This window comes from Physeter macrocephalus, chromosome 19 (genome assembly GCF_002837175.3).
Source record: "Physeter macrocephalus isolate SW-GA chromosome 19, ASM283717v5, whole genome shotgun sequence".
Classification (NCBI taxonomy): domain Eukaryota; kingdom Metazoa; phylum Chordata; class Mammalia; order Artiodactyla; family Physeteridae; genus Physeter; species Physeter macrocephalus.
In genome coordinates this window covers 37632294-37654266 of record NC_041232.1, presented here as the reverse complement: position 1 = coordinate 37654266, position 21973 = coordinate 37632294, and the positions used below count along the sequence as shown (strand labels likewise).

Sequence of the window (21973 nt, the reverse complement as noted above, 5' to 3'; positions counted from 1 at the left end):
GTGCGGAGTTGGGAGAGTGTGTGTGGTAGGTACGCGGACGGCGGTCGCGTGTGAGCCCCCCGCCCCTCCCCCTTCCCCTCTTCTCTCCCCCCGCCCCCCCTGCCGGCCCCGTCTGCGGCGGCGAGAGCGCGCTGCGCCGGGAAGGCCTCCCCTCTGCGGAAGGCGGCGGGAGAGCGGGGGAGGGCTGGGCCGCGCGTCCGGGCCGGAAGCGCACCGGTCCCGGCGGGGCGGCCGCGGACATGTGCAGGATGTCGTTCAAGGTGAGCACCGCGGGCTCCGGGAGGGAGCGCCTGGCGGGCGGCAGACCTGCGGCGGCGGGGCCCGCACCCACCGTCCGCCCGGAGCCGCCGCGGGCCCGCAGGGTGGGATGGCCGCCGCCCCGGGGGGCTGGCGGGGGCCGCAGGGAGCGACCGGGCCTGGATGGCTCCTGTAGTTTGTGGTCTAGGGCTGCGGTTTTTGCCCAAAAGGCTTTCAGTACTTCTGGCTGCAGGTTCGGTGAGCCCGGCCGCGGGGCGCAGGGGCGGCGGGGAGTGTCGCCGGGGTAACAGTCAGGCGGGGGCGGGGAAGAAGCCCTGGGTCTGCGCTCCTCTGCGGCCGCCCCTCGCAGGGACCGGGGCTGCGGCACCGATGCCCGATCCTGCGTCCGCGTTCCCGAACGCCAGCCGCACCACTGCTGCCTCCTCCCCACAGGACTTTTTTTGACCCTGAAGCTGAGTGACCAGCGCAGAGTGGAGCTGCGATTGATTACCAGACTTCAGTGTCCAAAGAGGTTATTAAAGTCATTTATTTAACGCCCACATTTTAGGATGAAAATGAGGTTCATTGATATGCCTCTATTGAAGGTTTTAATAAAAATAGTAGTTAAAATGTATTGAGCACATAAAATGTGCCCGACTCTGAACCAAGGGCATCATGGTGCATCTTCTGAATCCTCAGGAGGACCCACGAGATGGTACTTTGGTGCCCCCCACTTTTTTTTTCCAAATAAGAAAACTAAAACATGGAGAAGTTAAATAACTCCTCCCACAGCCGTGCAGCCAGTGTGTGAATGGTGTTCATATTGAAACCCTGGTGTGTCTGGCTCCAAGGCCAGTGTAATCCCACCTCTTACAGTAGCTCATGTAAGCAGAGGGATGACACAGTGAGATCTGCATGTTAGAAAGATCTCTGGCTACGGTTTGGAGAGGAGAATGGAGCTGGGAGGCCAGTCAGGACGATGTTGGGGTCATCTTGTTAAATGGTAGCAGACTAGGGCACAGGTTTTGAGGATGGGAGGAAGCAGACAAATGTGAGTGACAAAAATTTTTTTAATCAGCAGAATTCGGTAATTGATGTTATTCACTGAGTTAGGGAAGGCCAGAGAAGTAAAGATAAAATGTTTGGGGTGGGACATGTCAAGTTTAAGGATGGATAGGAGTCCAAGTAGAGATGTTGGTTAGACACATGTACAAACTGGGAGCCCAGGAGAGTAGTCTAGGCAGGAGATAGAGATGAGATTTAGGAGTGAGCAGTGTTAAGTGGTCATTGAACCCTTGGGGATGACTGTGATTGCCCAGTGAGATCATGTAAAGGTAGAAAATAAGAAGACTGGGCTTCCCTGGTGGTGCAGTGGTTAAGAATCCACCTGCCAATGCAGGGTACACAGGTTCGATCCCTGGTCTGGGAAGATTGCACATGCCACGGAGCACCTAAGCCCGTGTGCCACAACTACGGAGCCTGTGCTCTAGAGGCCGCGTGCCACAACTGCTGAAGCCCGCGAGCCTAGAGCCCGTGCTCCGCAACAAGAGAAGCCACTGCAATGAGAAGTCCGCGCACCGCAACGAAGAGTAGCCCCCGCTCACCACAACTAGAGAAAGCCAACACGCAGCAACCAAGACCCAATGCAGCCAAAAATAAATAAATAAATAAATAAAATTTATTTAAAAAAAAAAGAAAGAAGAGGACTGAGGACAAAATCTTAAAGAAGCTCAAGACTTTAAGAATGAGCAGAATAAAGGAAACCCATTGAGAAAATGGAGGAGCAGACAGAAATGTATGAGAAAAATCAGAAGCATGTGCTATCATTAGGCCAAGAATCCGTAGTCTTTCCATAAAGGCGGAGAGGGATGCAGAGTTAAATACCACAGAGAAATCAAACAAGCTTAGAAGAGAAAAGTGCCCCTTGAATTTAGTAACAAAACAGGCTCTGGTGACCTTGCTGAGAGCAGTTTTAATGCAATGTTGAGTTCAGAAGCCAGATTGTAATAGCTTGAAAAGAGAGTGGGTGGAAACCACAAGTGGAGAGAACTCTTTCAAAAAATTCTGTGGGAAACAGTGGCTGCAGCAGGAATCCAGACTTGGCCAAGGGTTTGTTTGCTTTAAAATGGTAGAGACTTGAGTATCTTTAAATGATAATAGACATCTCAACAATAAACAAGACAACCCAATTTTAAAATGGTCAAAGGATCTGAATAGACATTTCTCCCAAGGAGATATACAAATGGCCAATAAGCCACTGAAAGGATATTTGACATCATTAGCCAACAGGGAAATGCAAATCAAAACCACAATGAGATACCACTTCACACCCATTAGGATGATTACAGTCAACAAGACAGACGATGACAAGTGTTGGCAAGGATGTGGAGAAATTGGAACCCTCATACATTACTGGTAGGAATATAAAATGATGCAGCCATAATAGAAAACAGTCTAGTCATCCTTCAAAGAGTTAAACATAGAGCTACCATATGACCCAAGAATTCTGCTTCTAGGTATATATGCACAAGAAATGAAAACGTATGTCAGGAGCTGTTGGCAGCTTCAGTGTCTGGTGAGAACCCTCTTCCTGGCTTGCAAACAGCCACCTTCTGGCTATCTCCACAGAAAGGGGAGAGAAGGAGCTCTAATGTCTTCCTTTTCTTGTAAGGGCACTAACCCCACGATGGGGGCTCCACCCTCAGAACCTAATCTAAACCTAATTATCTCCAAATGCCCCACCTCCAAATATCATCACAATGAGGGTTAGGAATTCAACATAGTAACTTGGAGGGGGGAGGACACAATCATTCAGTCCATAACATGGTATATCCATACAATGGAATATCATACAACCAACAAAAGTAATGAAGCACTCATACATAGCAACATGCATGGACCTTGAAAACATTATGTTAAGTGCAAAAAGCCAGACACAGAAGGCCATGTATTATATGGTTCCATTTATACAAAATGTCCAGAATAGGCAAATCCATAGAGACAGAAAGTAGCTTAGTGGTTGCCAGGGACTGGGGGAAGAAGGGGGTGATGGGGAGTGATTGTTAATAGGTACGAGGTTTCTCCTGGTTGATGAAAATGTTCTGGAATAGTGGTGATGGTTGTGAAACCTTGAGATTAAACTAAAAACCACTGAATTATATGCTTTAAAAGGATGAATTTTATAGTATGTACCTTGTATCTCAATAAAGAAGTATTTAAGATGACAACGGGGAGTGCTGAGAAGGCTTGCGCATGGAGGGGATGATTGAGCTGAGTGCTGAAGTTCTCAGGAGGTGGGAGGGGCAGAGATATTGATGTTTTGTAAAGTGAAGGCCAGGATGCGGTCAGAATTTGGGGTGGGCAGAAAGGAAGGTGCCAACATTTTCAGTGAAGAAAATGTCAGGAGGCGACGACTACCTTGAGGTGAGGCAGAGGATGAGAAGGTGAGATGGCCTGAGTCTTGAAGCAGCAGAGATGTGTACACCTGGTGAGAAGGGCAGTGTCTGGAAGCCAGGTGAGGAGGGCCCAGCCCCATTCCCCACCCTAGGGTTGGGGTGGGAGCAGGCCCAGCCTCCACCAGGGAGGCAGAGGAAGCTCGGTGCTAAGTGAAGAAGAAAGACAGTTGATTTTCCAGCAAGTGGGGGAGTTCCAAAAGGCACAGAGGGAAGGCTTGAGGGGGAGTGGGGGAGGGGAGCAGAGTCATAGGCCGGTGACTAACCCTGCACTAGCCCCAGCTCACATCATGCCAAAGATATTAAAATGTACCTTCAGCCCACAATGAGAATAGCAACTTTTGGGAATTCCCTGGCAGTCCAGTGGTTTGGACTCAGCACTTTCACTGCCAGGGGCCCAGGTTCAATCCCTGTTTGGGGAACTAAGATCCCACAAGCACTTTTATTGTACGTTTTTGGAAGGATTTGTATACTATTGCTTTTTAAATTATTTAGCAACAAATAACATTTAATTTATATTTGTCTAGGATTTTTCTGCAATTCAGTAGTTCTTTTTTTTTTTTTTTTTTGTGGTATGCGGGCCTCCCTTTGCCGTGGCCTCTCCCGTTCCGGAGCACAGGCTCCGGACGCGCAGGCTCAGCGACCATGGCTCACGGGCCCAGCCGCTCCGCGGCATGTGGGATCCTCCCAGACCGGGGCGCAAACCCGGTTCCCCTGCATCGGCAGGCGGACGCGCAACCACTGCGCCACCAGGGAAGCCCCCAGTAGTTCTTGTATAGTGAGAAAATCAGACCTGCCGATTATATGCATGTGTCAGCGATGTTTTATGAATACCAATTTTAGCAATTAGTAAATTTGACAACATGTTACATTTTGTACATACTGAATGAAGTTTTCATTAACTTTGATTTTGGAGCCATAGATTAACTGTTTCATTTTAATCGGCAGCTGAAAGGCTTGTGGGCCCGAGGCCCTGGATCTCCAAGGCCTGCATTGAAAAGACCCAGCATTGTTGGCTGAGTCTGTGGGAGGATCGACAGAGCGTTAGAAACCACAATTTCGCTTCTTCTCGATGACTGAGTCACCACTTGTAGGGCTATTTGCTTCTGAACCACGTGGACACCCTTTTTTATCCTTTGTCCATTATGCTGTCAGCAGTCCCTTCTTGCTGGTAGCGCTTTGCCTCTCCAGTAAACTTCCTGTTTCACCCTTGGCAACTCCCAATTTGTTCTGGTTGGGAAAAGAGATACATGTTTGTTGGAATTGTTTTTAAAGTAAAAGCAAACTCAAAGTGCAGGTCTGAGTCTTTTTGTGGAACGAAGCTCATGGATTTCAGTACGTTAACTTTGGTCTTTATAACAGCTATTTCTCCAGGGCTGAGGTTGCCAAAAGTCTGGCACAATTTGGGGGTTAGACCCTAACCCAATGAGGGAGGTCACCATCCCAGGGGAATCATCACTAGATAAAGAATAATACCTAGGTCTTTCTTGAGCCTGTCTTACCCAAGAGGATAAAGCATCTCAATACGAGGCTTCATCTTGGTGATGGAAATTGCTCATGTCTTGGCCAGACGTACAGGAACTTGTATGTTCCGTCCATGTTCTGAAGGTATGTAAATTATCTCAAAATCAACTCCAGTTCATCAATCAGCTGAAATTTTTTGGATGAGCCACAGGAGAATAAATTAACAAAGCCATATATTTTTTTAACAGCTTTATTGAAATACAGATCACATACCATATAATTCACCGAGCTAAAGTGTTCGTTTCAGTGGTTTTTAACATATTTACAGAGTTGTGCAGCCGTTAGCACAATCAATTTTAGAATATTTTAATCACCCCAAAAAGAAACTATATACCTCTTAGCAGTCACTGTATTCCTCCAAACATCCTCGTTTCAGAAAACTGCTAAACTACTTTCTACCTCTATCGATTGGCCTATTCGGAACATATATGTGTTAAACGGACTTTAAACGTGGTCTTGAGTTCTGAGTTTGGAAACGCCAGTGTTATACAGGCCTACCTCTTAGGCAGAATGCCTGGGTGAATAAATCACTTACTTTTTCCTCTTAGGTTTCCTATCACTTACAGAAGTGTAATGATACAACACAGGGTTAATTCTCAGTTAGCTTTTATTAAGCACTTCTGTAAATTTCAGCCGTTTAGCACAAAGTGACATATCAAAAACCTCCTTCTGCCCGTGGTCTCTCAACCCTCCTTATCCCCTTGTTTAATGCGGCTTCGAACATCAGAGAAATTCATCGTTGAATAAAGCTAATGTTCTCTTTTTTTTTTTTTTTTTTTTTTGCGGTATGGGGGCCTCTCTGTTGTGGCCTCTCCCGTTGCGGAGCACAGGCTCCAGACGCGCAGGCTCGGCGGCCATGGCTCACGGGCCCAGCCGCTCCGTGGCATGTGGGATCCTTCGTGCCCCCCGCATCGGCAGGCGGACTCTCAACCACTGCACCACCAGGGAAGCCCAGCTAATGTTCTCTTGATTAGATTAATTATGCAAATGAAATCCACATTATTCTCAACCCTTTTTTAAACCAATAGTTTAGATCTCTAGCCCCTCTTAGCTTTTAATCAGAATTCCAGTTCTGTACAAGTAACAACTTCCCTTCTGTGTTTCTCTCCCCTTCCTTCCTGTATTTAATTTCTGGTAGTGTGCTAATGACCACTGTGTGAGCCAAAATTCTGGCAGCAAATAGGAGGAAAAAAGAGAAGGGAAGATGGCATTTGTGGAAGGTTATACTCAGGTTTTCTCACAGTGGATAAGATATAGGATCTCAGGCTCTGGACCCAAACAGACTTGGGTTTTCACGGGCCCAGCCGCTCCGTGGCATGTGGGATCCTTCGTGCCCCCCGCATCGGCAGGCGGACTCTCAACCACTGCACCACCAGGGAAGCCCAGCTAATGTTCTCTTGATTAGATTAATTATGCAAATGAAATCCACATTATTCTCAACCCTTTTTTAAACCAATAGTTTAGATCTCTAGCCCCTCTTAGCTTTTAATCAGAATTCCAGTTCTGTACAAGTAACAACTTCCCTTCTGTGTTTCTCTCCCCTTCCTTCCTGTATTTAATTTCTGGTAGTGTGCTAATGACCACTGTGTGAGCCAAAATTCTGGCAGCAAATAGGAGGAAAAAAGAGAAGGGAAGATGGCATTTGTGGAAGGTTATACTCAGGTTTTCTCACAGTGGATAAGATATAGGATCTCAGGCTCTGGACCCAAACAGACTTGGGTTTGAATCCCGTTACTTCCTAGCTGGATGACCTTACATAAGTCACTTCTGTGCCTCAGTTTCCTCATCTTAAAAATGGGAACAGTAACACCTACCTCATGGGGTTGTTCTGGGAATTAAAAGCATTAGAACAGTGAGAGTACTCAGCACACTGCCTGATACAGAGCAAGAACCCAACGTAGGTTGTCACTGCTGTGATGACAATGTCACAGCCAACAGCCTGCTTGCAGAAACCTGAAAAACCAAGGAAGAGGTTAAATAGTAATCACATGATTGGTGAAGTGCCTTAAGATTTGTGTGAAGCATTTTCATGTGCATCAGCTCCTTTAAAGGCTTAAGGGGCTGTCCTTTGTAAAGAGCATTTTATGATTATGTGCAGATTGTACCCAGAGGAGGTTTGGAAGTTAACCAGGCAATGTGGTCTGTAGACCCCAAAGAGAAAGAAGGTCGGGGGACTTTCCATCTTGGCAGAAGAGAACTTGGAATGAGGGTAGGAAGGAGGTCACTGGGGTCCCCACTGCCTATTCCTTGCTGTCTCAGGAGAATTCCACAGGAGGCAGGACAGTAGGACGGCTGAAAGCCCAGCCTCAAGCACCAGACTGCCTGGGGCTGAAGACTGCCTTGTGGCTTCTCGCTCCTCACTTATGTCATCTGAGCAGTGGGATAATAATGCACCCACGTCCCCGAGCTGTGATGAGCATTAAATGAGCTAGTCTGCAGAGGATGTGCCACTGATACGGAATAAGCACTTGGTAAGTATTAGCTCAGGATTCCTGCACTCCAGTAAAATGGGTTGGCCGCAGTGTGATAGGAGAACTTATGCATTGCTTTGCTAGACATTTCCACCTAGATGCCCCATAGGCATCTGAAACTCGGCACGTGCAAAGCTGAACTCATCACTTTTTCCCATAATCTGCCTTTCAACCGGAGCTTCTGACTTCCATGAGTGGCACCACATCCACCAGGCTCCCTCTCCCTCCGCTCCTGCACAGACAGTCACAGGCCGAGACTATTCAGTTTAGCTCCTTGAAATTTCTCCCGTCTGTCTCATCCTGCTGTCCCCACGATCGTAGCCTCAGCTCACCATCTCTTCCCTGTCTGTACAGTGTCTCCTAAGCTTGTAGACACCAGTCTCAGTCTGGCTCCAGTCCTCAGTCCATTCTTCCTGAGGCTGCCACGGGGACCTTCTAAAATGCAAAACTGGTGGTCTCTGCCCACCTTAAAACCCTTCCTTGACTCCCTAGTACCCACCGGATGAAGTCCAAGCTCCATCACATAGCACAGCAAGTCCTTCAAGATGTGGCCCTGACTACCTGCCCTACAGCATCTCTTGCCCTCTCTCCCCCCAGGTCCTTCACTCCAGCCCTTCCGGGCAGTTCCCAGGATGCCCCCATGTCATTGCATCAGCACCCTGCATGCCTGGGATGCTCGTTTCCTACTGTCCCATAAAGCCATTGGAGCAGAGATCAAGGTTGACTGGTACCTCTAGTCCTAGCCCCTGGCCAGTGCCACTGTCCCGAGCACATGCCAGCGACCAAGCAAATGAATTCTCCTGGACAGGTCTTTTAAAGGGCTGTGAGGACTGTGCATCTAGAGCTCACATCTCTTGAGTGTTTGCTGTCAAAGTGCATTTGCACTTATTACTTCATTTATCCTTTAACAGCCCATGACAGAGGTACAGTTGACCCTCCGTGTCTGCAGGTTCCACATCTGCCTATTCAACCACAGATCAAAAGTATTCAGAAAAAAAATTCCAGAAAGTTCCTAAAATCAGAAGTTGAATTTGACCTGCACTGGCAACTATTTACATAGCATTTACATGTGTAAGGTATCACAATTAATCTCGAGATGATTTAAAGTATGTGGGAGGAGATACATAGGTTATATGCAAATACTGTGCCGATTTATATAAGAGACTTGAGCATCCACAGAGTTCAGTATCCGCAGGGGGTCCAATCCCCCGAGGATACTGACTATACTACCACTATTAATATCATTCTCACTTTCCTGGGGCAGAGAGAAATTAAATAACCTGTCCAAGGTCCCAGAACCGGGAAGTAGCAGGGTCAGGACTTGAACTCAGCTCTCTCTCACCCCAAATCAACTACTCTATCATGCCTCCACCTCCCAGTATATCAAGCTCTTGAGGGAAAATGAAGGATTTACACCTTTTCGCAAAGCTCAGTTTCTAGAACCTTGTAGGAAACCAGGATGTCTAGCCCGTGCAGGAGAGGAATCCCCGAGGCCATCCTAAAGGCAGGAGAGGCTCCTGGCTGGAGAGCTTGTTATGACAATAGAAGTTTGTGGTTTGCAAATGGTTTTTTGAAAGGTATTGGGGGTTAAAGTGAAACAACAAAAATCACTGAAAATGATTTACAATTTATGACTCTCAAGGTTTCATGTTTCCAGAAAAGCCAACAGAGCTGTTCCATGGTGCATATTAAATTGTCTTCCTGATTCACCCTCCCAAACTTCATCTTGGCCTTGTGCAATCTCTCTATTAAAGGGTCATTGTTTCATGATTTATTATGCAGCCTTGCCATTGCTTCAGCCACTTACTAACAACTGTAACATCAGACCCAGCCTGGTGCAAAAACCACAGACACTGGGTGTGAAAACTCCTGGGACAGTAAAACTTACACCTTCAGGGGAAGCCAATTATTCACCTGGAATTGAAGGTGATGTTTTTCCTCCTAACTGAGCCAGGGAAGCATTCCAAGTATGTTTGTAATCTGCTTATCACTCCCCACTTTGCCACGCTCTTGTCCAAGAATGCACAAGAACACTACGTTGTGTATGTGCTGAAGAGCTCCTGAAATTAAATCCTCACACCCACAGGTGCTGCCTCCACTCTGCTGCCACTGGACTTTCACTTGTGATGGCTCTCTGTGGAGCAGCTGAAAGTGTCGGTGTTTTCTTTTTAACTTAGCATTGGTGAGTTAGGTATTGTATGTAATGCCTGATACATATACTTAGAAGACATATTGCATAAAAGACCCTCTGGGTCAGATATGTGCTTTAAGCCCACCCCAGAAAGTGTTTCTGTTAAACAATTTGAGTACTAGAAAATTTCCTGAGACCAGCAGAATTCTTTATTAGTACCAATCCTCTGAGTTCCGTTTTGCCTGTTGATTCTAACTTTGTAAAGAAAGTGGACAGAAGGAAAGAAACTAGTATTTGTAAGCATGTATGATGTGCTGGGCACCGTATTAGCCAATTAACCTGCATCATTTAGTTTTTACCGTAAACTTCAAGGCAGGTAATGTGATCTCCATCTGAGCGAGAGGAATCCAGGCCTCAGGCCTCAGCGGGGCCAAGTCCATTGCCCAGGGCTGGGGTGGAAACCCTGAGCTGTCTGGTTCTGTCTGTCCCTCACCCTCACCAGGGACTGTTCTCTGCAAATTCAAATTGATCTGTTTTAGAGAAGGTGGTGGTACTACAGTCAACTGTGCAGCTCTGATTCAGGAGAACTGTTCTCCAGCTCTGTTCCTTCCGTAGCTGTTCCAACGTTAACTTAGCAACTTTAAAATAACCCAGGAGCGGAGTGAAGGATCCACCCGAGGACTCACAGCAACATTTTCCGCCCAGAGTTCCTTGTTCTCAGCAGAAAACTCTGGCAAGTCCCAGCTGAAACAGAGAAAATTTGGTTCAGGGAGAGTGAGGCATTTACCCAGGCAGCTGGAATCAGGTAGAAAGTATTGAGGGCACAGAAGAGGTACCTGTAAACTCAGAATTGGGAGAGATTTCCCTCTGCTTAGAGGCAAAGAGAGATTTGGGAACACTTCAGGGAGGAAATAACATTTAAGCAGAACCTTGGCCATGAAGGATGGGGGAAAATTAATTTCAAACAAAAAGGAAACTGTGAACAAAGACACAGAGGCAGGAAAGTGAGGACATTGGTGGGAAATAAGGGTATTAATAGTGCTGTGTAATCAGCAACACGGCTCTTCATCACAGCCCCATGGCTCGGGTATCTGCATCCCATAACTAAGTACGCGACAATCACCTGTTGCCAGAGGAGCACTCTTTCAAATGATCAGACACATCTGGAAGGTCTCCCTTTTGAATGGTAGTGCGTACTTGCGTAGAAGTGGTCGTGTTAATGCAGGTCGATTTTAAGATCCTGTTTTGTTTTGCTTCTGCAGAAGGAAACCCCACTTGCCAACGCGGTGTTCTGGGCAGCGAGGAGGGGCAACTTGGCTCTGCTCCGGCTGCTGCTGAACAGTGGCCGAGTGGACGTGGACTGCAGGGACAGTGTACGGACCGGTCCATTCGGTACATGCATGCTGGGAGCTTGCCGTCCCCTGCTGGCATGAGAGCGCCTGCTGAATACCCTTCCTTCACAGTGCTTGTCCGCTTTTTCATGTGTTTGCTTGCTTCATCCTTTTCAAAAAGTCCGAAGTACCACGGGGAACTTCAAAACATACTGGGAAAGGCATTACCTGCATAAAACAGGAGGGGCCACAATAGGGGAAGAGACACGTCACTGGGAATCAGAATCGGCCAAGTCCAAGAAGAAAAGGGGGAGGTGATTCAGAACGGAAGGGGGCTACCGCGGATGTGGGAGTTGGGTTTTTTCTACTGAGAGATGGAAGCCTCTACCCAGCCTCTTATCCCTTCCTTACCTTTGCAAACACCAATATCCTCATCGGCAATGAAGGGGAACTAAAAACAGGTCCTCACGCCTACTTTCAGGCATCACTGCGAGAGCCCTTCCCTCCCCGGCTAGAGGCAGCAATTTCTCTGTCCTCAGCAGGACGTCGCATCTCTGGGAACTAAGAGGACCTCAGATGAGGAGAGAGGAGATGTTTTGATTTTAGGGATTAAATAGAAATGTTTTCACAGGAGCCTTCTTGTCTTCCTGATAACAGGGTGTGCCATTTCCAGCTTTTATCGCGCAAATTTGGTAGGTGATGTCAGCCACCAGCCCAAGGGAGGCATCAAAGTTTGCTCCACTTTGGCCCCCCACCCCGGGCATCAGTGCAGGACAGCTTGGGGTGCACCTCCAGACCCGCTTGTAACTTTCTCCAGCTTGCTCTGTGTCCCAGAGTTGGAGCTGTCTGGCCTGCCCCAGGGGACTGGCTTCCCTCTGGCCTCCAGTAGGGTTTGGCCAGTGGGAGCGTTGGCAGGAATCAGAGGGAGGGAGGACAGGGATGCTGGGGAGTCTAGACGCTCCCCCCCCCATCCTGTCTGGCAGCAGGACTCTCACCCTCTCCGTCCTGGGAGCCACCACCTGTCCCTCGCGCCTTCGAGCCTGGGCTAGCAGCGCAGCTCCGCGGTTACTCGCTTCCAGTACTGTTCTTTGTAGTTTCCCTACATCCAGAGCATAGCCTTATAAATAGTCTCTTTATTAAACTTGCGTCCAGTTATCCCAGTTTGAATGTACCATCTGTTCTTTGCCAGGACCCAAACTGATACGGGGTCTTGGGCATCTGTGAACTGGTCGTCGGGTCTTACTTGGGTCTGGCTGGGCAGCAGTGCCACACTGGACGGAACTGGAGTGGGAAAGCCCGTTTTTATTGTGGCCTCACCCACTGACCATGTTGATGACCACTTTACTCCTTTTTCTTAAAGTCACCCCTTTTCAGACACCCCCTATGACCTTCTCCTGACTTCCAGCTTTGTGTAGCTTAATACATCCACAGATCCCTCCTCTTTTATTTATTTATTTATTTGTTCGTTTATATTTTTGGCTGCGTTGGGTCTTCGTTGCTGAGCACGGGCTTTCTCTAGCTGCGGCGAGCGGGGGCTACTCTTTATTGCGGTGCGCGGGCTTCTCATTGCGGTGGCTTCTCTTGTTGCTACTCTTCGCGGCGGTGCACGGGCTTCTCATTGCGGTGGCTTCTCTTGTCGCGGAGCACAGGCTCTAGACGCGCGGGCTTTGTATTCTATTTCTCCTTTGTCCCAACCTCTGACCTTTCCTCAGTCGACCATGATGTAGAAGTGAAATACAATGTATAAAGGAGCATTTTGATTATTTGTGTCATTCATCTTCCCTTACTGTAAAATAGATGAGCCTGATGTTTTTTATTTTCTTTTTAAAATATCCAAGTTAAGTGCTCTGTGGTTCTTCTAGCTCACGATTGATTTGTATTTTGAGACCAGTGTGACCCATGATGAAAAAATTTTCTCAGCTCTCACGCAAAGGATACATTCATAGCTTGCATGTTCAGACTGGCTTTAAATCAAGGAATCTTCTGTCTGAATGCTGAATAAAAATGTTCTCACATTCAAGAGGAAGTTAGTAACTCCAAGTTTGCTACTCTAATCTTGAAGAACATGGAGGAAGAAGTCCCCCTGAATGATAGGTGGTACAGCCGACACGAAGGTCTTACATTCAAATACCAAATGCGGTCACATGGGGTAGAAGAATATCATAAAGCACTTCTGTGAAGCCACTAGCTCTTCTTGATTCTATCTGTACTTTTACTTATAGCAAACAAGACTTTCCCCAAACTAGGATTGTCTTTCACACGAGTCAACAAAAACCAAATAATAATCTAACATTTACTGAGGCATCATAATATTATTTTAACATCTAACTCTTACTGAATATTTAACATTACTAATCTAAGCACATTGCCTGAATTATTGTTTTTTCCCATTTAATTTAATCAGGCAGATACTTTTACTATTCCACATTACAGATGAGGTGAATGAGCCTTTGAAAGCTCAGATAACCAGCCCAGAATCATACTGTCAGTGACCACTCAACTATACTGCCTTCCTACAAAATCCCACAGATGTATTGAATATATAGCACGAGGCTTCTAAGGGTCACCACCCCGTACCTAGGGAGGCTTCCTCACAGGCAGAGCCGTCTGTCTCTCTCTTATCCTCTCCACAGAAGCAGGCTGCTGACCACACAAAAGAGGTGGTTCAGATTACAGTTTCGAGCCCTTGAAAACAAATGTAAATTAAACCACAAAAGTCCACTTGAATTGGAATATCAGGTGGTACATCTCAAGTCCTTGAATCTTAAAGCTGGCAGAGACCTTGGCAATCATATCATCCAGCTCCTCATTTTAAAGATGAAGTAAATGAGCCCCAGGAATTGTGAGCAGTGTGTCCCAGGTTACGCTGCTGGTTGATGACAGAGATGGACCCCGGGTCTCCTGACTCTCACTTCTGTAGTCTCTCGTTGCATCTTTACCTGAATCAGTTTGAAAATAAAGAATTCTAAACTCAGAAAACCAACTAGTACCACTTAACCCACTTTTTTGCATTAATAACTGTTTTGGCTCAGGAATCATAAAACGAGGCCATTACATCACTGCTGCCTCAAAATGCAGTAACCATGGTTCACTTGGACTGCGTGTCTGAGGGTAATGGAAGTAAGTGAATGTTTGAATTGAAAATTCCAGCCTCAGCAATTTGTCGCCTTGCTTTCTCCTGTTTGGTCTGCATTATAAGATTATTCACGAGACACTTTTATTTACTGCGGGAGATGTTGCGCTCAGCTCGGACGTGTCCTGGGAGGAGCTGACGTCTGCGGCATCTTCTCCAGGCCACCTCTCTGATGTCACGTGGCCTAACTGCTCATCTGTCTCTCCCCCACCCAGCACGGCACAACGCTCCTCATGGTTGCCTCCTATGCTGGCCACATAGGCTGTGTGAGGGAGCTCGTCCTGCAGGGAGCTGACATCAATCTCCAGAGAGAGGTAAGTCAGGTTTTGCACGTGAATAAGAATAACTCAGCTCTATTTGCAATAGCCAGGACATGGAAGCAACCTAAGTGTCCATCGACAGTTGAGTGGAGAAAGAAGATGTGGCACATTATATATAATGGAATATTACTCAGCCATAAAGAGAAACGAAATTGAGTTATCTGTAGTGAGGTGGATGGACCTAGAGTCTGTCATACAGAGTGAAGTAAGTCAGAAAGAGAAAAACAAATAACCATATGCTAACACATAGATATGGAATCTAAAAAAAAAAAGTGGTCATGAAGAACCTAGGGACAAGATGGGAATAAAGACACAGACCTACTAGAGAATGGACTTGAGGACACGGGGAGGGGGAAGGGTAAGCTGGGACAAAGCGAGACAGTGGCATGGACATATATACACTACCAAACGTAAAATAGATAGCTAGTGGGAAGCAGCCACATGGCACAGGGAGATCAGCTAGGTGCTTTGTGACCACCTAGAGGGGTGGGATAGGGAGGGTGGGAGGGAGGGGAGACGCAAGAGGGAAGAGATATGGGGATATATGTATATGTATAGCTGATTCACTTTGTTATAAAGCAGAAACTAACACACCATTGTAAAGCAATTATACTCCAATAAAGATGTTAAAAAAAAAAAAAAAAGAATAACGCCCGTGACAGAGATGTGAAGTTCTCACAATAGTGAATTGTTAAAAAGGGCTAGAGTACAGCCATCCCTCCGAATATGCAGGGGATTAGGTCCAGTACCCCCCGTGGATACCAAAATCTGCAGATACTCAAGTTCCTTATGTGAAATGGCATAGTATTTGCATGTAGCCTACGCATATCCTCCCATGTACTTTAAATCATGTCTAGAGTACTCATAATATCTAATACAATGTAAATGCTATGTAAATAGTTGCTGGCGCATGGCAAGTTGGACCTTTATGGAATTTTTCTTTTTTAAAAAAATTTTATTGGTGTATAGTTGATTTACAGTGTTGTGTTAGTTTCAGGTTTACAGCAAAGTGATTCAGTTATACATATACATATATTCTTTCTTTTTCAGATTCTTTTCCCATATAGGTTATTACAGAATATTGAGTAGAGTTCCCTGTGCTATACAGTAGGTCCTTGTTAGTTACCTATTTTACATAAAGTAGTATGTATATGTTAATCCCAAACTCCTAATTTATTCCTCCCCACCCACCACATTTCCCCTTTGGTAACGTAAGTTTGTTTTCGAAATCTGTGTCTGTTTCTGTTTTATAAATAAGTTCATTTGTATCATTTTTTAATTAGATTCCACATATGAGTGATATCATATGATGTTTGTTTTTCTCTGTCTGACTTACTTCACTTAGTATGATAATGTCTAGGTCCATCCATGATGCTACAAATGGCATTATTTCATTCTTTTTTATGGCTGAGTAATATTCCATTGTATATATGTACCACATCTTCTTTATCCATTCCTCCGTTGATGGACATTTAGGTTGCTTCCATGTCTTGGCTCTTGTAAATAGTGCTGCATTGAACACTGGGGTGCATGTATCTTTTTGAATTATGGTTTTCTCTGGATATATGCCCAGGAGTGGGATTGCCAGATCATATGGTAGCTCTATTTTTAGTTTTTTAAAGAACCCCCATACTGTTCTCCATAGCGGTTGTGGAAATTTTTTTTTTTTTTTTTTTTTTTTGCTTTACGCGGGCCTCTCGCTGTTGTGGTCTCTCCCGTTGCGGAGCACAGGCTCCGGACGCGCAGGCTCAGCGACCATGGCTCACGGGCCCGCCGCTCTGCGGCATGTGGGATCTTCCCGGACCGGGGCACGAACCCATGTCCCCTGCATCAGCAGGCGGACTCTCAACCACTGCGCCACCAGGGAAGCCCTGGAAATTTTTTAAAAATATTTCTTTCTGTTGTTGGTTGAATCCATGAATGCAGAACCTGTGGATATGGAGGGTTGACTGTAATCATTGCTTTTTTCCTATATGACATTAAAGCCCAGGTTGCAGACTGCATTGTGTCTAAATAAGGCCCAGGAAGGGACTGTTGGTTGTACTTCAGTCGAACAAATCTTCTAGGCCCATGTTGCATCTGACATAACAAAACCTCCAACCACATTCCTTAAACACCCATATGTTTTGCCCTGAGCCTAAGTCAGTTCTTCCTTCTTTCCTTGGGATGAGATGCTATAGAAGGTATAGGATTTTCATAGAGATCACTGTATTTTTAGAAAGATTGGGTCACCCACCGTTGTGAGCTAGGCTCACTGGCTAGCCTACCTCAGCCATTCTCACCAAACCGTGTTTGCAGAGGGCTTCTCTGACCAGCCATGAGTTAAATAAGTTCTCTCTCCAAAAAGCATGTGGTGAACATTGGACTAAAATGTGAGCCTGTTCACACAATCGTTCAAGGGCCGTCTCAGGAGTCCTATCTAGCTAGAGGATCCATTCTCAGTCCAATGCAGAGGAGCACGGGGAGGCTGGAGATTCAGGCCTGGGGAGGCTGCATGTATTTCCAAGCCAGTCTAGGGCCTGGTGAGTTCACCTTTGTGGAGACACATCCAAGGTCACACCTAGAGTGAATGTGACCTCAGTCCACAGAGACTCAGACCTGAGGTGGGCATCCAGGGGCAAGCTCCAAACCAGACAGGAGCGCTTGGTTTTCCTTGATCCACTCTTATCAGAGGCCCTGACCTGCAGGTGTTTCAGAAAGGATGATTCACCAACCAAACTTTTGCTTCATCAAGCAAAACACCCTTCTCCCAGGCTGGAACCCCATCCCTGAGTGGAGAAAAGTAAGACACACCATGTGTAAGGTCTGCATTTTCCTGGGGGCATCTAGAAGTCCCTCCCTCTCCCCTCTGGGTGTCACCTTGGCTGTGGACCATGGGAGAATGACCCTTGATAGATAGCATCTGGACACTGGTTCTCCACAGCCCCGGATCAGCAAGCCTGGGCCTTGAGAGGAGCAGTATGGAGACTACAGGAAATCCATCCAGTCTCCTCCCGGACAGATTCTTCTGAGTAATTTCCACAATACCGAATCATTGTTTTAGGTCATCTTCACTTCAGCTGCTGATTTTCTTCTGGAAGGAAGATGTTTGGGCCCCTTTAGAATTCTACTTTAAAACTTCCCTAATCTTTTTATTTTTCCTCTCTGCTTTACAGCCTTTGTTTATTTTAACTTTAAAGAAAAGACAGGTTTTCTCTAATAAAAACAATACAGTCCAGATCTGCTTACTCAAAGACTTTATTGTGAAGGGCTAGTTCAACATACACAAAAATCTCTTAAGAAAAATGGAGAGAAGCTGGGAGAAGAAGAGAAACGTTTGTTTGATTTCCACCCAAAGTATGGTTTTTATGGTCTTTATATTTATCTGTTTGGTTCCAACTGCTCAACTAATGTTCTTGGAGATGAAAACTATTGTGCATTGAACACAGTGGCCCTTGAGGACTTAAGTGTGTTGGGTTTAGAGGTAACCTGTGTGGCGCAAATAACGATGATGTGTAGGTCCACGGTGACCCCCAGAATTCCCTGAGCCAGGTCAGTCTGGAAAAATAGCCAAAGAGAGGCCCTGACCTCACCCCGCGTGTTTTGGAAGCTGGAAGAGAGTGCCTGGCAGTGCTGTGGAACTGACGCTTAGAGCAGACTTCTTCCTCGGTTCATCTGTAATCCATTTTGCAATATCAGAATATTTGTCTCCTGAAGATGTACCTGCCATTGTTTTCTTTAGTTGGCTCTCTAGACACATAGCGTTTGCACACTTTGGTAGTCTCTAAAATTCATGTCTATTAAGAAGGTGAGGGATTTCCCTGGCAGTCCAGTCGTTAGGAGTCCACGCTTCCACTGCAGGGGACACGGGTTTGATCCCTGATCGGGGAACTAAGATCCCGCATGTGCACAGGGCAGCCAAAAAAAAAAAAAGGGAAAAAAAGATGAGAGAGTTTTCCTATTCTAGCCCAGTTTCCTCATCCAGACCTTGTTACATCTTAACATTTGTGGAACCCAGCAGCCTCCACACTGGTCACTTACCTGAACAAGGAATACAGTCTGTTCAAATATAGCCCCCTCCTAGGCTGGAAGTTTATATGCAAGGATTTTGTTTTGTTTTGTTTGCAAGCATATAAATCAAATGTAATGTAACCAAATATCTTTTAAAACCAGCCTCTCTCTCTCTCTCAGTCAGGTACAACTGCCCTGTTCTTTGCTGCTCAACAAGGACATAATGATGTCGTGAGATTTCTCTTTGAATTTGGAGCATCCACTGAATTTAGGACCAAAGTAAGAGAATTTTCTTGATTTTATACCTTGTTGAAGAATTTCAGAAGTCATGAGTTTTCATTTCTCTTCATCTATAGTATGCATTTTTGCTTTGCTTTTTACAAGATTTTCAAGCCTAAGAAGGTGGTTTCACAAGGTTAAATTGTAATGATTCAGGGGTAGTCCTAGGAATCCAATTCAAAACATGACATTTTTACTTTGGGCTCACAATTGAAGAACTCGGGGTGGGAGGACTTGCTTAGATTCTTTCTTGTACTGGTAACTTTCTACTCTGGGACACTAAATTTTGTTATCAGGATGGATACAGTAGCAGGTGCTTTATAACTTTCCCTGTTTTCATATGCTTTTTTCTGCTTCAAGGTTAATCCCAGTGCTATGATAGGAATTGTTGGAAGTATTAAGCCAATCCTAGTGAATCTGAGAGATTTCTAAGGAGGGTTTGGCAGGCAGTTTACTTTTTGAAATGTCCTCACTGAAATATATAACATATGATTACAGTTTATATAGTTGGGCAAGGAATTGTGGTTCTTCCTTTGAAGAAGTCATTGATTCTTCATGTTTGACATGTGGATAAGAAAACTGAGGCTGCAGAAAGATAAATTTTGTGTTCACAACATGACTTTTCATGATAATGTTTTGTAGTAGAAGAATTTGAACTGCCATCATGTTATAATTGAAAACTTATTTCTGTCATAAAAAATTACTTCAGTCATAAAAAATTCCTGAAAATTTGCCCTAGTTGGAAACTTTTAGGTTTTCTTAATTCATTGTATGTGGGGTTTTTTGGGGGGTTTTTTTTTTGCGGTACGCGGGCCTCTCACCGCTGTGGCCTCTCCCGTTGCGGAGCACAGGCTCCGGACGCGCAGGCTCAGCGGCCATGGCTCACGGGCCCAGCCGCTCCGCGGCATGTGGGATCCTCCCGGACCGGGGCACGAACCCGCGTCCCCTGCATCGGCAGGCGGACTCTCAACCACTGCGCCACCAGGGAAGCCCTGTGTGTGATATTTTGATATCAAGGGAGTTTCCAGTGGAGTTTTTTTTCCTGTTAAAACACTATTAAGTGGATCTGAATTTCAGAAAGGGTTTCTGTCTTTTCTAAAACCTACTGTTGGACTGTGTACATGCCTCCAGACATGCTGAATATAATATACAGTAATCCAAAATACATGTGTACACATATTTTATATTAAATATCATTTTATTTTTAATTATAAAAGTGATACAACTAAAAATAAAAAGTAAAGTTCTACAAACCTGACTCAACTCTGAACTACATCAAATGATCGTGTGTGACCACATGGCTGCTTCATTCTTCTTGGCTAACAAGTTAATGCTGGCCTTTGTACACGAGCCAGTTTGTGCTGTCCCAGAAATCCATGGAACATGGGGCCCAGGGCGAGCAGTTCCACATGTTTCCATTAGGTCAACTGCAGGTGGCCAAGAGTTTTACACGGGAAGAAGACAGTGTCAGGAGGCTTTGAGTTTCAATATGATCCTGTCATCAAAACTGACTTTGTGTCAACAACTGTTCTCATTGTAATTGAACCTATGTCCCCAAAATGTGTTTTTTAAAATAAAAGGTATCAGCTCTTCTATGACAATCATCATGTTTTATCTGTTCTCTAAACCCATTAGGCAAAGAGCTGGGAAGATTGACACAACAAAACTTGGAAACGTTGGTGCTCGTTGCTGCTAATAGCTTAATAAGCAACTTCTTAATGCCCACCCGCCTCCCCCTACACCCACCCCGACCAGCCTCAGCCCTCCAGTCTCTCTCCTCCATTCCCCACCCTTCAAAACGCAGCTCTTCCCACCACATAGCCGGGCCCTTGCTGAAGCCCTACTCAGCCATGTGCATCCCCCAGCACCTTGCCTGCCTGTGAATGCAGGACCATGTGCAGCAGTGTTTCTCCAAGGGAGGCCCACCTGCCTCCTGCACCTCACGGTCACCTCACATGGCTGGTCGAATGCCTCTTTCTGGGCCTCACTCCAGACCTACTGAATCTGAGGGTGGGGCTGTGAGGGTAGCCATTTTGAATAAACACTCTATGCCCACATTTAGAAACCACACTATCTTATATCTGACTTGTATTTTAGAACCAGATTCCACGTTCTTGGATTGTTTACAGTTGGCTCAAATGTCCACATACCCATTCACAGAGCCAAAGAAAAACACAACAATCCTAGATGGGAAAAGAGAAGGCCTCAGCCCAGCACCTGAGAAAAACCATTAGGAGCTTCACGGACTTCCCTGGTGGCGCTGTGGTTAAGAATCCGCCCGCCAAGGCAGGAGACACGGGTTCGAGCTCTGGTCCGGGAAGATCCCACATGCCGCGGAGCAACTAAGCCCGTGCGCCACAACTACTGAGCCTGCGCTCTAGAGCCCACGAGCCACAAGTACTGAGCCCACGTGCCGCAGCTACTGAAGCCTGCGTGCCTAGAGCCTGTGCTCCACAAGAGAAGCCACCGCAATGAGAAGCCCGTGCACTACAATGAAGAGTAGCTCCGCTCCCTGCAACTGGAGAAAGCCCACATGCAGCAGTGAAGACCCAACACAGCCAAAAAAAAAAAAAAAAAAGAAAGAGTTTCAGTTGACCACAAACTCAGTGAGTCACTATTTGGTGTGGTTGGCGTAAAAGCTAATTCTAATTTAGGCGGAGAGATAAAAGTAGAGGAGATGGAACCAAGGAATGTCCCATCAGGCCGCATCTACTTTGTAGTGCTCTGTTGAGTCCTAGCGCCCACATTTTAAAAGAGGTCTGGACAAATTGGCACATGTTCAAAGGAAGATGCAAAGTAGGAGAGTGAAAAGTACATGGAATAGGCTGCAGTTACCCTGCTTTCAGTGCATGCAGATCTCGTCCCGTGAAGGCAGGGGCCCAAGAGGGCTACTCCCTAAAAACACCTTAATCTGGGGCTTCCCTGGTAGCGCAGTGGTTGAGGGTCCGCCTGCTGATTCAGGGGACACGGGTTCGTGCCCCGGTCCGGGAGGATCCCACGTGCCACGGAGCGGCTGGGCCCGTGAGCCATGGCCCCTGAGCCTGCGCATCCGGAGCCTGTGCTCCGCAACGGGAGAGGCCACAACAGTGAGAGGCCCACGTAACG

The 21973-nt window shown here is 46.2% G+C and overlaps 1 protein-coding gene across 1 annotated transcript in view; it reads left to right on the top strand.

Annotated features, from left to right (window-relative positions):
• The first annotated feature begins 204 nt into the window (after positions 1-204).
• The window catches only part of ANKRD29 (ankyrin repeat domain 29), a 44206-nt gene continuing 22437 nt past the window's right edge, over positions 205-21973 (top strand). Inside the window, exons 1-4 of the mRNA XM_024121117.3 lie at positions 205-260; positions 11078-11188; positions 14495-14593; positions 18770-18868. Of these exons, the coding sequence (XP_023976885.1) occupies positions 240-260; positions 11078-11188; positions 14495-14593; positions 18770-18868 (330 nt within the window). The 5' untranslated portion in view covers positions 205-239. The remainder of the gene's footprint in view (positions 261-11077; positions 11189-14494; positions 14594-18769; positions 18869-21973) is intronic.